Source organism: Labrus bergylta, chromosome 7 (genome assembly GCF_963930695.1).
Source record: "Labrus bergylta chromosome 7, fLabBer1.1, whole genome shotgun sequence".
NCBI lineage: Eukaryota > Metazoa > Chordata > Actinopteri > Labriformes > Labridae > Labrus > Labrus bergylta.
Genome location: NC_089201.1, coordinates 18,227,287 through 18,240,734, shown reverse-complemented (window position 1 = coordinate 18,240,734; position 13,448 = coordinate 18,227,287). Strand labels below are relative to the sequence as shown.

The 13,448-nt window shown below is 41.6% G+C and overlaps 1 protein-coding gene across 2 annotated transcripts in view; it reads right to left on the bottom strand.

Annotated features, from left to right (window-relative positions):
- met (MET proto-oncogene, receptor tyrosine kinase) overlaps positions 1-13,448 on the bottom strand; it is a 76,635-nt gene extending 63,187 nt beyond the window's left edge. For both annotated transcript variants that reach the window (XR_010666672.1, XM_020637234.3), the window contains exons 1-2: positions 13,180-13,448; positions 10,422-11,619 (exon numbers count right to left, since the gene is read on the bottom strand). Coding sequence is in view for 1 of the 2 variants with exons in the window: in XM_020637234.3 (XP_020492890.2) it covers positions 10,422-11,618 (1,197 nt within the window). In the remaining variant the exon portion in view is untranslated. The remainder of the gene's footprint in view (positions 1-10,421; positions 11,620-13,179) is intronic.

Below are 13,448 nucleotides of genomic sequence, written 5' to 3'. Positions count from 1 at the left end.
CGTATATAAACATGGAAAAAATCTCAGTGAAATCACCCATTGTTTTCTGAAGCAAACTTTTGAAGTCCATCGGTAGCGGTTGCCATATTGGAAATTCTGGCTCACAGGCTGTTTTTGAAACCACCTACTGCCTATCATACATAATATGCAATATGTATTGAATACTGCATACTGTGTTCAACAGTAGCATGACATCCAGTCGGTGGTTATTTTGCAGTATGCCAGGCTAAGCTGGTTTCTCGTCAAGAAATGCGTAAATAAAAAAACAGCACAGCTGACGGAAAACGCTGCTACAGTGAAGCATCCACTTACAGTCTGGAAAAAAAACTGACAGGTGGTTTATTTAGATTTTCATGATTTTGAGATTTAAAAAATTGTTGGTATCTTTCTGGGGTTTGGTCTGATAGTGTTTGTTTTTTTTCCTGTCACAATGGTCGCATGTTCCCATACTGCATACAGCATTTTGGGCCAAATCATCGAAGTACTAGTAAAATAGGCGGTTTCCAAAAGAGCTTAAGTGGATCAACTTAGTAAAAGGCAAAGAGCTGGAGCTAAGGCGGGCCTTATGTATCCTGACAAACAGCTATAAAAAGCTTGCCCATCAATCAGATCAGTAACTATTATCGTTTCATAAGAAATTAGCGAATCAGACCAAATGTCGGAGCACATCGAGACATGTGGCTGAAGGAGCTTTGGATCGTACCACAGACCTTCCGGCTGAGAGACGACCAACTCTACCAACTGAGCCACATACGCCCCAAAAGTGTATCTGCTTGATGCAGGGGGAGCATTCAGGCGAACAAATACCAGCTCTGTGATGGCATGAGCAGGCTCGGGCATGTGTGGGCTGCAGACAGCGACATCAACAGCAGCACCTGGTGAAACAGCAGCAGCATTACTGACAGATTCACAGTGTTTAGTCCTTCTATTGTCAGGCTGCTGCAGGGCATATCATCTGTCACAGGAAAACTATAATGTATGTACGAGTGTAAAATTGGACACTTAGTAGTACTGAATGATTGATCGCTTACTGCTGTTATAGCAGCACATCCTCTATTACAGGTGGAGAGGTGAATATTTAAGCTTTGACACTTGCATTTTAAGTGTAAGGCGGCTGGTGCATACCATGTGTAAGTAAGTAAGTAAACTTTCATGTTGAAGCTCATGAAATATAAAATACAGGCAGATGGCTGAGACTTGCTTTTTCCCCTTAATGTACACTTTAGATTTTCTGTGTGGATTCTATGTGAATAAAATATAATTCTTGTATGTCACAGAGATCGTATAGAGCCTTGAAGGAAAGCAGAAGTCAACTGAGCATTAACCATTGAAAGGACGCAGCATGTGAATGTCATTGCATTCTTTGCGGTCCCGCAAAGTCTACTGTCATCTCTTTTATCTCTTTCTGCCTTTTCTTTGTGATTTTACCAGATCAAAATTTGTTTCTCAGGCTCTTATTGTTGTGACCAGCCCGTTTTCACTTTACAGTTGTCAAATATATATAAAAATATATTGGTCAGTGGCCACACACTTCAATCTGTTACCAACAAACACTGGACTTTCATCCAGGAGACTAGGGTTGTCAATACATTGATCAATTCAAGTAAAACTCAAACCATGTCAAAACCTATTTAGATACAATATGTTTAATTTATTGTATTTTCCTACCAAAATATACTGAAATGTTGCCAATGCATTTATGGAATTTAGACAGCGTCTTTACTTTTCAACTATAACAGGGTATAGACCAATCCTGCAGTTCGCTAGACTGGTGCAGAGGCCGAGAAGGCAGAAAGAGCTTAGGAAAGTAGCAGCCACTGCACACCTATCCAACAAACAGCAACTCTCTTGCATTCAAAAACTAAATAGCTGGTTGAATCATGAAGGTGGAGACTGAGATTGGAAACTTCTCCATAGATGCTGCAGTAGGAAGCCTTTCTTGGACGCCAAATGGGCGCTTTCATACATGTGTGAGGTCATGTGAAAGCTATAAATTATCACTAATCATCCATTTGAACAGATCAGTGGACTTGAACGGACCACTGCTGCACACTTGCTCACAGCACCTTTGGGTTAGAATAAGACTTACGATCTCTCGATTTAGATACTACTGATCATTGAAATAACAGCGACTGTATCGTTTAAGAACATGAGGTATCCAACCGTACAGGAGACGAGACTGAATTATTGGCAATTCCTAGACAGAGTAACCCTAAAATCAATGGGCCTCTTTTGCTGCTTCTGGTATTTGTTTTCTAGGCAGCATTTAAGTGCGTTCATTAAAACAGGCGGGCTAATTAAAATGACTGTCGGTCAAAAGCGTCTCCGAGCTGGAATTATATTCCACACGCTACAATTAATCAGGCCAAAGATTCAATTTAAAAGCAATCAGCATTTGGTGGGTTTTCTCCAATCAATAGTAATCTGATGATAATTTCGACCCTCGGCTCCTCTTTATTTTTAGTCTCAAATGTTCCTGCTCCCTCTATAGACTTATGGGAATGGGTGGTAGAGGCATGTTGGGGACGCTACAAATCTCCGCCATGGCTCTGCACACAACATTAGGCAGCAAAATGGCACTTACATGTCTTTTTTTAAAGTGATACTGTCAGACAACAACACATCCATGGGGTCAGATAAAGCTTTAAGAGTGCTTTTATTATGAGAGGTGGAGCACTACGTAAATACTTCGCTCCAACAAATAGGTCAGTTTTCAAGTAAAAATCTGCAGAACTTATTGGAAAGTATTTAAAAGTCTCATAAAATGTTGCTTTTTAATGTATTATTTTGAAGTAAAACAATGGACATACATTCAGGTCAGCTGTTTAATATGTGTTCTTCTTGTGTTCTACTCCAACAAGGACTCTTACCCTTAAACCCTCGTACCACATTTCTCCAGCGATATTTACTATAACTTATTGAGATCAACACCCAGTTATAAGCTCTAATATTTGTCTTCACAATATGTTGCACTCACGAGTTATTAGTAGGGGTGTGACAATAGACTCAGCTCACAAGACGAAACATCCTGGAAAAGGAGTCTGTTATTTTATAAAAATCACAAAATTCAAACCAATGGAATAATAAAAACATTTTAACAAATATTCTTGTAATGAATATCACTGCTTATTGTTCAAATCTTCGATAGTAATCTCCAGCTCAACATCAGATTCTATCATGATGGCTGCCACTCTGCGTCTATGTACTGATATCGCGAGACAGTTGTCACCTCGACGATGACATTTGGTCACATTTTAATATCGCTAGATCTCGGGCACTCAATCACATCACACCCCTAGTTATGCATGTCTTTGGTGATGACAGTCTGTTCTGTGTGCACAAGGAAAAACAATACAGTGTTTTTACTCAACGCTGGCTCTTGGCAAAAACAAGTGACTGCAAGGCAGCTACACAGCAGGCTAAAAGCCCCAAAGCAACAGGTACATTCAAGTCTCTGCTTACTTTTCTACCTCCTGGCCCACTAGAAACAAAGCTCAAAGCTCATGTTATTGAAGCCTAGTTACTTGATTTCCTGGATTCTATAACGTTGCTAGATACAAGGGTTGCCTCCCCAACCACTCAGCCACCGGCAACCCGCAGTTACATTTCTACCTCATCCAGGTAACAAGTGACCAGTGAAGGCAGGCAGAGTGACTCGAGGGCTGTCTGCAATTCACAACTTTCACCGTAGGCTGAGAGCTCAACTACAAAGTGAAAACAGATGGTACTGATAGAGCTACAGATCTACAGTGACAATAGTCTTTGTAGACTTTGGTGAGCGTAGTGGAAATCCTCACACAGGAACCGACTGCGTCTCATATACCAGTGCGACTTACATTCTGGATTTTACCGTATTTGTTTGGCTGTTGAGTTAAAGTAACAAAGGGCTTAACCCGCATTGCCTACTCCATCTTTAAGCCGATTTGCTTATGTGAATATTGACTAAAATAAAATAGTAAAAAATTGAATTATTGTGTCAAGAAAAGAGGCATAATTAAAGAATGCACCAATGCACAGTTAATCGTCGTAACACTAAAGGTCACTAAGAATAGTCATTATTTCTTTGGTTTCCAGGCTCTTCCTGGAGTTGCGAGCAGCCTAAAGACAGAAACAATAACAACAGATCTGATCCATCATGCAGACAGCTGAAAAGAGAGCCACTCATCATTACAACATTTATCATATCCTGCAGCCTAAACTGGAGTTAAGAGGCACCTCTGAGCTGACAACCAGCACTTAAGAAACTTCAAACATGCTCTTACACTGAGCTTTCAACCTCGTCCAAATCCCGATTGGGAGGGTTTAAACCAAAAATACACAGTTTGCCGGAGCAAGCGACAAAAATAACCCCCCGTGTGCGGAAGAATGCATCCTTGGAGTGTTTACAACTTTTATGGCCGCGCTTATCTCTCCCCCAAACCTCACGATAGCAGAGTCTACCTGCCATATGCCACTGCGTACAAGTCATAAATCAATGAAACAGAGCTATGATTAGCTCACTGAACTCCAGGTTTGCAGCACGAGCATCAGGGAGGCAGTTATAGCTTTCTTAACCTGGCAGCTGAGAACAAGAGGAATCAGAGCTGTCGGCAATAAAAGAGAAACAGAAGGACGGCTTTTTGGTTTTAGAGAGGTAAAAGCTCTTTTGGCTGCAGTGATTCAGCACTTGATCTGCTGCATCTGCATGTTCAAACACACTAATATTTGAATGTTCAAATTCTTGTGCCATTCGTCTCTGCTGAGTCGTGCAAAAAGAGAAAATAAACACTCTGGTTTTGAGTGTGTATTTGAGTTAGGGTTGTCAAAACTGTTTTTGTATCTTTTCAATACCATGTGTTTTGTTTTGTTAATAAGATATTTATTTTTGGGCTTTCTATGCCTTTATAAGATATCTTTATTGTCACTGTACAAGTACAACGAAATACTGTAATTGAAGCCGTAGCATCTGTGCGCGGCACCATCTTAACCTTTATTATAGATAAAAAAAGAGATTTAAAGAGACATGGGATGAGGTGAGGGGTCTATAAGGGGTGGGGAGAGCCGGGGGTTAAGATTTTTATTTAGATATTTTGAGATTTTTGAGGACAGAGGACAGAGTCAGAAACCTGGGAGAGAGAGAGAGTGGGGAACGACATGAGGTCTGATTTGAACCCGGGCCACAGGCTCTGGAGGACTTAACCCTCTGTACATGGGGTACCTGCACTAACTGCTAGGCGGCCAGACGCACCGATACCATGTGTTTTAAAAATGATAAAATATCTGTTGTTTTAATGATTGAGCCTATCCAAAAGTACCGAAAACTTCTGATCTTGATATGGTCATATTTTTAATCGATAGCTGCAGCAGGACAAAACAGAGAGCACTGTCTAAATTGCACAAATATGTTGGCAATATAGAGTATTTTTGCAATTTGGACTGTGCAGGAGCTTATGTGCAATTTGTATGCATTTAAAAAAAAAAAAGAAACAATCAAATTTTGGGTGCCTCAGACTTCTACTTTTGCAGCATCAGAACAGGTGTCAATATCGTTCGATTTTTACTTGTATGATATTTAAATCTAAAATTCTCGTAGCCTGACAACCCTAGTTAGATTAAGAATACTAAAAAGAGATCACTGAGCAAGGACACTTTTGCAGCTGCAAAAGCATTAAGTCAACAAAGTTATTTCATCATTTTGTGTGCAGAGCCATCAGAACTAGGCCAAGTGCTTTGCAGAGTTAGGAACAGAAGGATAGGATAATTACACAGCATGGAGATGCTCCTGTTCATCCTGCAGACCTGATGTCACGCTGCATGACGACTCAATAATCAAGTGAGTAAATAGGTAAGAATGTGTAATAGAATAGTGCACTCTCTCACTCTGAATGATGAAACAACAGTTGTCGTACCTTCGGCCTCTCTCATGAGGTGAAAACAGACAATTACTGTTTGGGGTTTGAGGAAATTAAGAATTTCTCAGCGTTCATTATCACTGCGTACAATGCAACTTTTGTTTTACAGTCTGACGCCGGTGACGCACAAGGCGTACGTTGTTTGATTTGTACCAGGATGATTTTTTTGTTTTGATACTGTGCACGGTAGCTGAACAGGCTCTGTGAGTTATGAGATGACTGTTCTGACTTTGGCACAAAATTTGTTCACCATTATAAAACTTGTCACATCTGGTAACCAAAATTCAAAGGAGCCAGAAGGTTCTTCTGGAGGTTTTCAAGAGATGAACTTAATTCGACCTTTTTTCGATATTGAGAATGGGCTCTAACTGGTGCTACAACTGTTTTATCAATTCAAGATGTGTTGATAAATGATCATTCTAAATCATCCCTCCAAATTAAAAGCCTCTTTGGTGTAACGGATGAGACTTCCACTTTCCCACAGGTGCTGCTAACAGGTGGGGGTCAAGCCGATTGGGGAAGAGGGGCTCGCCAGCAGCGTGGCTGGCCGCCACAGCGGGTCGGGGGATCATCTTCCGCCCAGCTGCTGATGCCCTGTTATCCCCGAGCCATTCATCACGGCTCGCTGAGAGTCAGATATGTGCTGCCCCCTAAACCCCCACCCAGCTCTCAGCATTCCTCACTTTCCCCTGTGGATCTCCACCACCGCTGATAGCTGTCAGGACTGCGCTGATGTACCCAAAACACCCACCCACCATGTATTTGCATGTATTTGCAAAGCTGGTTTGAATCTGAACGTAACCACACGTCGCTCTTCATGTGTTTGAGAACCTCACTGAAGATTTCTATCTTTGTCTGCAGCCACTGGTTTCCATTGTTTTCTGTACAGTATAAAAATTTATTTTTAAATGTAAATGAATGGTTGTGTAATCCATCATTTGAGACGAAAATATAGATTAGGTTATTATCAGAACATTAATGTTGCATGATAATTCAGTTTCAGAGCATAAATGTTCATTCTGACAAACGTTAAAGGCATCTCTTGGAGTTTTTGAACACTAGGGGTGCTATGGGGCATAATGTTTTTACACAAATCCCAATTTAATTTGTAACAAGTGCTCAAGAAGTATGTCCAAGAGTATGCATAAATGACAAATGTGCAGAGGGTTGGTGCTATTCCACGTATGTATACAAAGTGGAGGTTAATTATCAAGAAATTGAGCAAATCAACAAAACAGGAAGTGAAGACAACTAGCTACATTTTTAATGTTAAATGTGCCTTATTTAATACTTGTCAAGGGAAAATGCATTGAACTGGTATGTCAGGCTTAACACGACTAAGGCTAAAGAATGAATATAAAAACATTATTATTGTTATTTTTTACAGTATTTTATTTTAACTTTTTTAATCTCTTAAGGTGAGGTTTTGAGATAAGCCCTCGTGTTTTCTTTTTGGTTTTTTTTCTGTTTGATTCTTTCAAAAAAATGTGCAAATAAACTAAATTAAACTAAAAAAGTGTGATAAAAAGTAAAGAAACAACTGAACAGAGTTGTCGATACAGACACGATGTTTATTATGGAATTTAAAGATTCAATATTCAAGGCCGTTGATTTGGTACCCTTCATGGACGAATGGAAAACAATGGATGTCTGGAACTGGACACTAATATACACTAATTGAAATGGCTAAATCACAATCAATATCTGAGTAAAGTAACCCAAACTCTTAATAAATACACAAAAGATGCAAAGTTTTTGACATGACCAATTTGGGATGTTTTCACACACAACCATTTTGTGAGTAGTTGTGGTTCAATGCATATCAACAGCAGCTAAGAAATGTTTCCAGCACGTGCAGCAATGCTCAAACTAGTTCATAAAACTAAATATAGTCTGCATAGTAAACACACACGCACACACACACACACAAAATGTTTTGACAAGTCACCTTCTGGCTCTTGCTCGACTCCGATACATGGGTGCCCATTTGAGAGCTTATTCCACTTTAAGATATACCCAGGAGGAGTCAGAGTTAATCTACTGTCTGCTGATATACAGTAGTGTCTGATGCTGAGGTCAAGTCAAGACGAAGTCAGAGAGGGGGCAGCGCCATTATACTTATTGACAGACCTCTTTGCATGGAGGTCGGCAGTTAACTTCATGTCATTATTGATTAGGTGATTCACCTGATTGATCCAGTTCATGTTGATGGATTGGGGGATGACTTGGCACTGGATAGGTAACAACTGTCTTGCAGAACAATGGGAGTGGGGGGTTACTGCAGTTCGATGCAGATGAATTGATGGAATGACTATGAGGTTAGGTGCTATCTCTGAAGGTGGAACACTGGTGTTGAAATATTGGGCTCTATGTTTATGGGTCAAAAGTTTGTGAAATGCAGTTACTGTATTGCAATTGCTATTGCTGTAACAGGCGGCAGTAGCTTAGTCTGTAGGGACTTGGGTTGGGAACTGGAGGGTCGATGGTTCAAGTCCCGGTACAGACTTAAATATGGAAGTTGGTCTTGTGGTTGGAGAGCTGCAAGGTCACTTCTCGAGTACTGCAGAATTTCCCTTGAGCAAGGCACTGAACCCCAAACAGCTCCGACGCGCTCCCTGTGTAGCAGCTCCACTCTGACATCTCACTCTGGATTAATGCATGACCTGTTTGTGCATGTGTGTGAGAAGCATGGCTCTCAATGACGCAGTGTAAACCAGAATTTCCCCCTCTAGATTAATGAAGTATGTTAAAAAATCAAATTAAAAACTCAAATTAAGGGCAAACAGGTCAATTAAAGTATGGTATAAAGTATGTTCACAAAAAGTGCTTGTTTAAACCAAACTAGATTTTCAACCGAAGTGGCTTATAAGTTATTACTTTACAGAAGAGAACCCTACTAATGAGACCTCTTTAGTTTTTTTTTTTTAAATCACAAACTTGCCACAATATTCTTCTAAGCCACCACACTTCACCGACAAAACAATAATTTCACTTAAAGAGCGGGGGAGCTGTTGGTCTATACCGCTGCCTTGATCTGTTTCTTTATTTCTGGTATTGTGCTACTTGGATGTCTTAATGGGTATGTTTCAATCAACACGATATTTATATAACACACAGAATCAAAAAAACACTTATCAGGGAAATGATGGGTTTGTGTTCTGCAACATAAAATGACACATTCTGTCGATGGAGCCTGGTGGCTTTACAAAGAGCAATTAGCGACTGCTTTTTTTTGTCTTCACATAAAGGACCAAACTCTTTAACAAAGGAGTCTATATCTGCAGGTATCCTTTGTGTAGTGTTATTAGACACTTCTCTGCGGTAAAGACAGAAAGACACATTATGATTGGTAGGATTTAGGTCAGGAGACCGACCCGACAAGTCAAGTTTCTGTTCTGACATTTGAGTCTTAATCAGTTTGCTAAATATGACTGTATACAGAGAGGCTTCTCTTCAACCTTAAAGTCATTGTTTTCTTTCATATCCTATTTGCACAATGCACACTCTTAACCAGACCGGTCAGTGGTCAAAGGCAAGAGTCAGAAACAGGTCACGCTTCAGCGTCTTGCTCAAGGACACTTGAACACAATGGAACAAGGACACAGAGACAGCAGACTCACAGGCTGACTGAACCTGAGACCACCCACCTACTGAGACAGTGTTTCCAGCCAACAAGCCCACCTGCCGGCAGTGAAGCAACAGCCAAGGCCTGTAACTCTAATAGATAAAAACCCAAGCCATGCGTATACAACGGACGAGTGACAGAGGCGGATTTTATGAGTCTCAGAGATGCTGTAAAACATCAGGAGGATGTTTAAACCTGATTGCTGGTCTACAAAGAGCGTCTACCTAACTTTTTTTATTCAACCCAGCATCTCCCTGAATAAAAAAGTACAACTTAGAAAGTTTCCTTAAATCACTTCTTTAGCAAAGAGTTTATCATCAGCTTCGGTGTGCACAATAAACAACACATTTATTACTAGGACACCAAGACAGTCCAAATGTACCATGAATAAATACATTTCCAAAGTTCTGCAAAGACGCTCCTTAAAGACAAAACAGTCCCTGCTGGATAATAAAAACTGTCCAATATTAACATATTAACAATGCAGTAGCTGCTGTAAAGGTTGCCTTCATGCACAACTGCAGCCACTCCAGTTGATTCAGTCTCAAACATAAAAAAAGCACTGACCAAACAATAATTCTGACCAATTTTCTGATTAATTAGACAAGCTAGAACTGTACGGGTGTTCAATGGAGAAGTTTTAACCCAAATAATTGAATTGGTTTTGCAAAAATTTTGAGAAAAAACTGTAAAAGTTTAGTAGGAAAGAAGACACTTAAAGAAAAAAATGTCTACCTTCCATCTGTCTTTAACAAGGTCTGGCTTTAAAAATGTTAAGACGTGTTTTTTGACAGTTGAGAAAAGAGCAATATTTGCATTTCCCTCCAGAAAACATAAATGCAAAGTAGCAGAGTGCAACAATAGCATGCTTTTACAAGGGAACCCCCTCCCCTTTCAGTCCTTACCACATTGTAGCAGGACTTCTTGTCTGATCCTGTGAAGTGATACGGGTCTACCGTGTTGCACCGCAGCATGTACATCTTGAACATGTTGTTCATGTGTTTCAGGGATATGACGCACATGGCTGAGTTTGCCGTTGGCTCTGGAGAGTTCGGCTGTCCTTGGGCAAAGGCGGCAAACAGCACGTCATCGCCCTCCTCCACTTTCAGCTTCCTCTGCAGCTCGGCGTCGTTGCCCACTTTGGTGACGTGTGCTGCCTGGAGGATGTTGAACACTTTAACGTCGTCTGTGGAGCGTCGGCGCCTTTTGTCGGTGCTTATGCATTCAAGGGGCATCTCCACGTATCGGCGGATCTCGAGGTCCGAGGAGCACATGCGGACTATGCGAGTGTGGTAGGCCTGCGAGTCTCTGCTCACCCTCTGCACCGTGAGGAAGTAGGTGAACGCCCCGCTGTGGAAGGAGTAAACGTATCGCAGGTAGTAGTTTCCACGTAGCGATGGGATCAGGTCCATGTAGGAGTGGTTGGAGAAGAAGGTGAAGCCGTTTAGGCTCGTCTTCATCTTCCTCACGGAGATGGTGTGAGGATGTGTTGCACTGCTAGAAATGTTTCCCGTTACGCCCGGGATCTCAGAGTTCCCAACGAAGAACTTGATGATGTTGGTCTCCACGTTGAGAACCTGTGAACCTGAAGGGCTGACCACAACACCTGCATCGCTGAGTTGACCCTTGCCATTCTTGGCTTCGTCGGTGAAGCAGGAGACCTGTTCGTCTACAGTTTTCGGGCTGTCATCATACAGAACATGACGCCGGCAAACACCATTGTCTGCTGAGCCACAGCTGTGCAATCCCTTATCGTACATTTGCTCCACCACCAAGGCGATGTTATGGTTGTCCACCCTTTCACCGTCTGTGCTCGTTGGTTTCTGTCCGCAGGTCTCATTTGCAAGCAGCGGCCCCGTGTGGTACTCTGACAGCTTGGTGAGGTTCGGAGCCAAGGCGTAGATTCTGTTCACAGCCCCGACATAGATGATCCCGGCGAGCGTCACCATGTTCTGTATTGGGAAGTCTGCGGTGAATGTGGGGAGCTCGTAGCTGACCGAGAGGTTTAGATTGCTGGTCTCAGATGATTTATCACACTGGCTCATCGTACTGGGGCACAAGACCCACAGCAGCATGAAGACATGAAGTGAGAGGAGAGTCATCCTGTGGCCAAAAAAGAGGAGAGAAATGCACAATTTAAATAGCTCTGTGGAACACACAGACCTTAAAATATTTGTCATAGATATCCTTGAATAGGTGGCCTCAATTGTACGGGGAGTGAATGTCTGGAAAAGGGCGACGTACTGGACTGAAAAGAGGCCACTGAGGAGAAATAAGAGTGTCCCTTTTTGGACTTATAAATGGAACTGTGTCAGGGTGGGAAAAAAATCTGGGTTTACTCACTTCACCACAAGCAGTGAAGCCACTTGTACTGGAAGGGAAACGAGGCTCTATGGTGACACAAAGCTTTAATATCAGCCTTTTAATCATCAGAGTTTCATCCTCTAACTTCACTGACCCGACACAGGCCAGCAGTGGGACCTGGGTGAGCACTTCTGCGGTGCTCAGCCCTGCTCCCAAGTGACCACAGCGAGAGGCACAACAGTGAATCACCCAGGGAGCAGCCACGCTCTGCAGGGCGACACAACCACGGGCCTAAGTTTAGACAGCAAGCGCCCCAAGGGAGGGGAGATAAACTCAATTAAGACAAAATAGGCTGGAGGGAGAAAGGCAAGGGGGGACCATCCAGCAAAATGATAAATAACCCCAGCGACTAAATGGTAATCCACTGGGAGATGCTTTTAGTGGAGGGAGAGAGGGAGGTAAGGGAGGGGGTGCAACACCAGAGAATTTGCAAAATGAACATTTGCATGCCTTCTATCTGGATGTGGTTTTAACAGGATTACAGATGTAAACCTAAACAAGGCAATAACATCCAGTAATTCAGGGTTGTTGTTTTTTTCCTGTTTGTGTCCACAGTGATGCACTAAATGGGATTCCTTGTGCGCACATTTTTACTGATTTATGCCTGATGTCTCACTGTAAACAGCTCAAGAGCAAGTCTTAAGGAGAAAGGTCATTTTCTATATTACCAAAATGTTTAAGGGAGGACATTTAATGACAGACAGAAACAGGTGCATGTAGGAAAAACTCCCAATAAAAGCGTTTCTGGCATGAGTGCCAAAAAAATAAAATAAGAGTCTAAAACACTAATGTGAAAGAATATGGTGAAAAATACAGTAACAGAGGAGTAAATTGCAACCCAAAATGATACTATTAATAAACAGTGTTTGAGTCAGTAATGTTTCCTTAGGGGCATGGTTGGAGGAATCTTGTTTTGGTCTAAAATTATGAGTAATAGTGTGCACAATATTGCGCACCTGCACCAAACACAATACATGAAACTTAAAGCGTCGTCACTGTGTTTTCTTAAGGACAAAAGGCGATGGGAAACAGTGAAAATGTTTTCATTTTGGAGGAAAGTGACTCATAGCTTAAAGTCAAAGAAAACACACAGCGAGAGGTGGTGAAGTGGTGTTAAGAGAAAGAAAAAGCATTTCAAAGCTGTGATATTCAGAGGAGGAGGAAGAGGAGGAGGAGGAGAGGGTCAGGAGTTTAATCCAGGGTCACTTTTTCTGCGCTTTTACGCATGAAAAGTCAGTTTCAGAATGAAAAAGAGTCAAGTCAATAAAGTAGAAGCACAATTTAAGATGAGTAACTCACCTGTTAGCGAGCAGCAGAGTTCCCTTGATTCAAATCATATTCCGCTTGTTTATCCAGGAGCGGGACTTCTTGACTTTCCACCTTAAATCCAAACTGATCGCCTGATTGAATCTTTATTCTCCGTTTTAAAAACTACCAGAGAGAAAGTGTCAGATCCTTTTTTTTCAGAATTTGTCCTTTTCCTGAGGAGTTTAACACTAGTTCGTAGATCTCTGTGAGGAACAACAGTATACTGTCTAACTGAGTGCATCCAGCAGACACACTGCCCC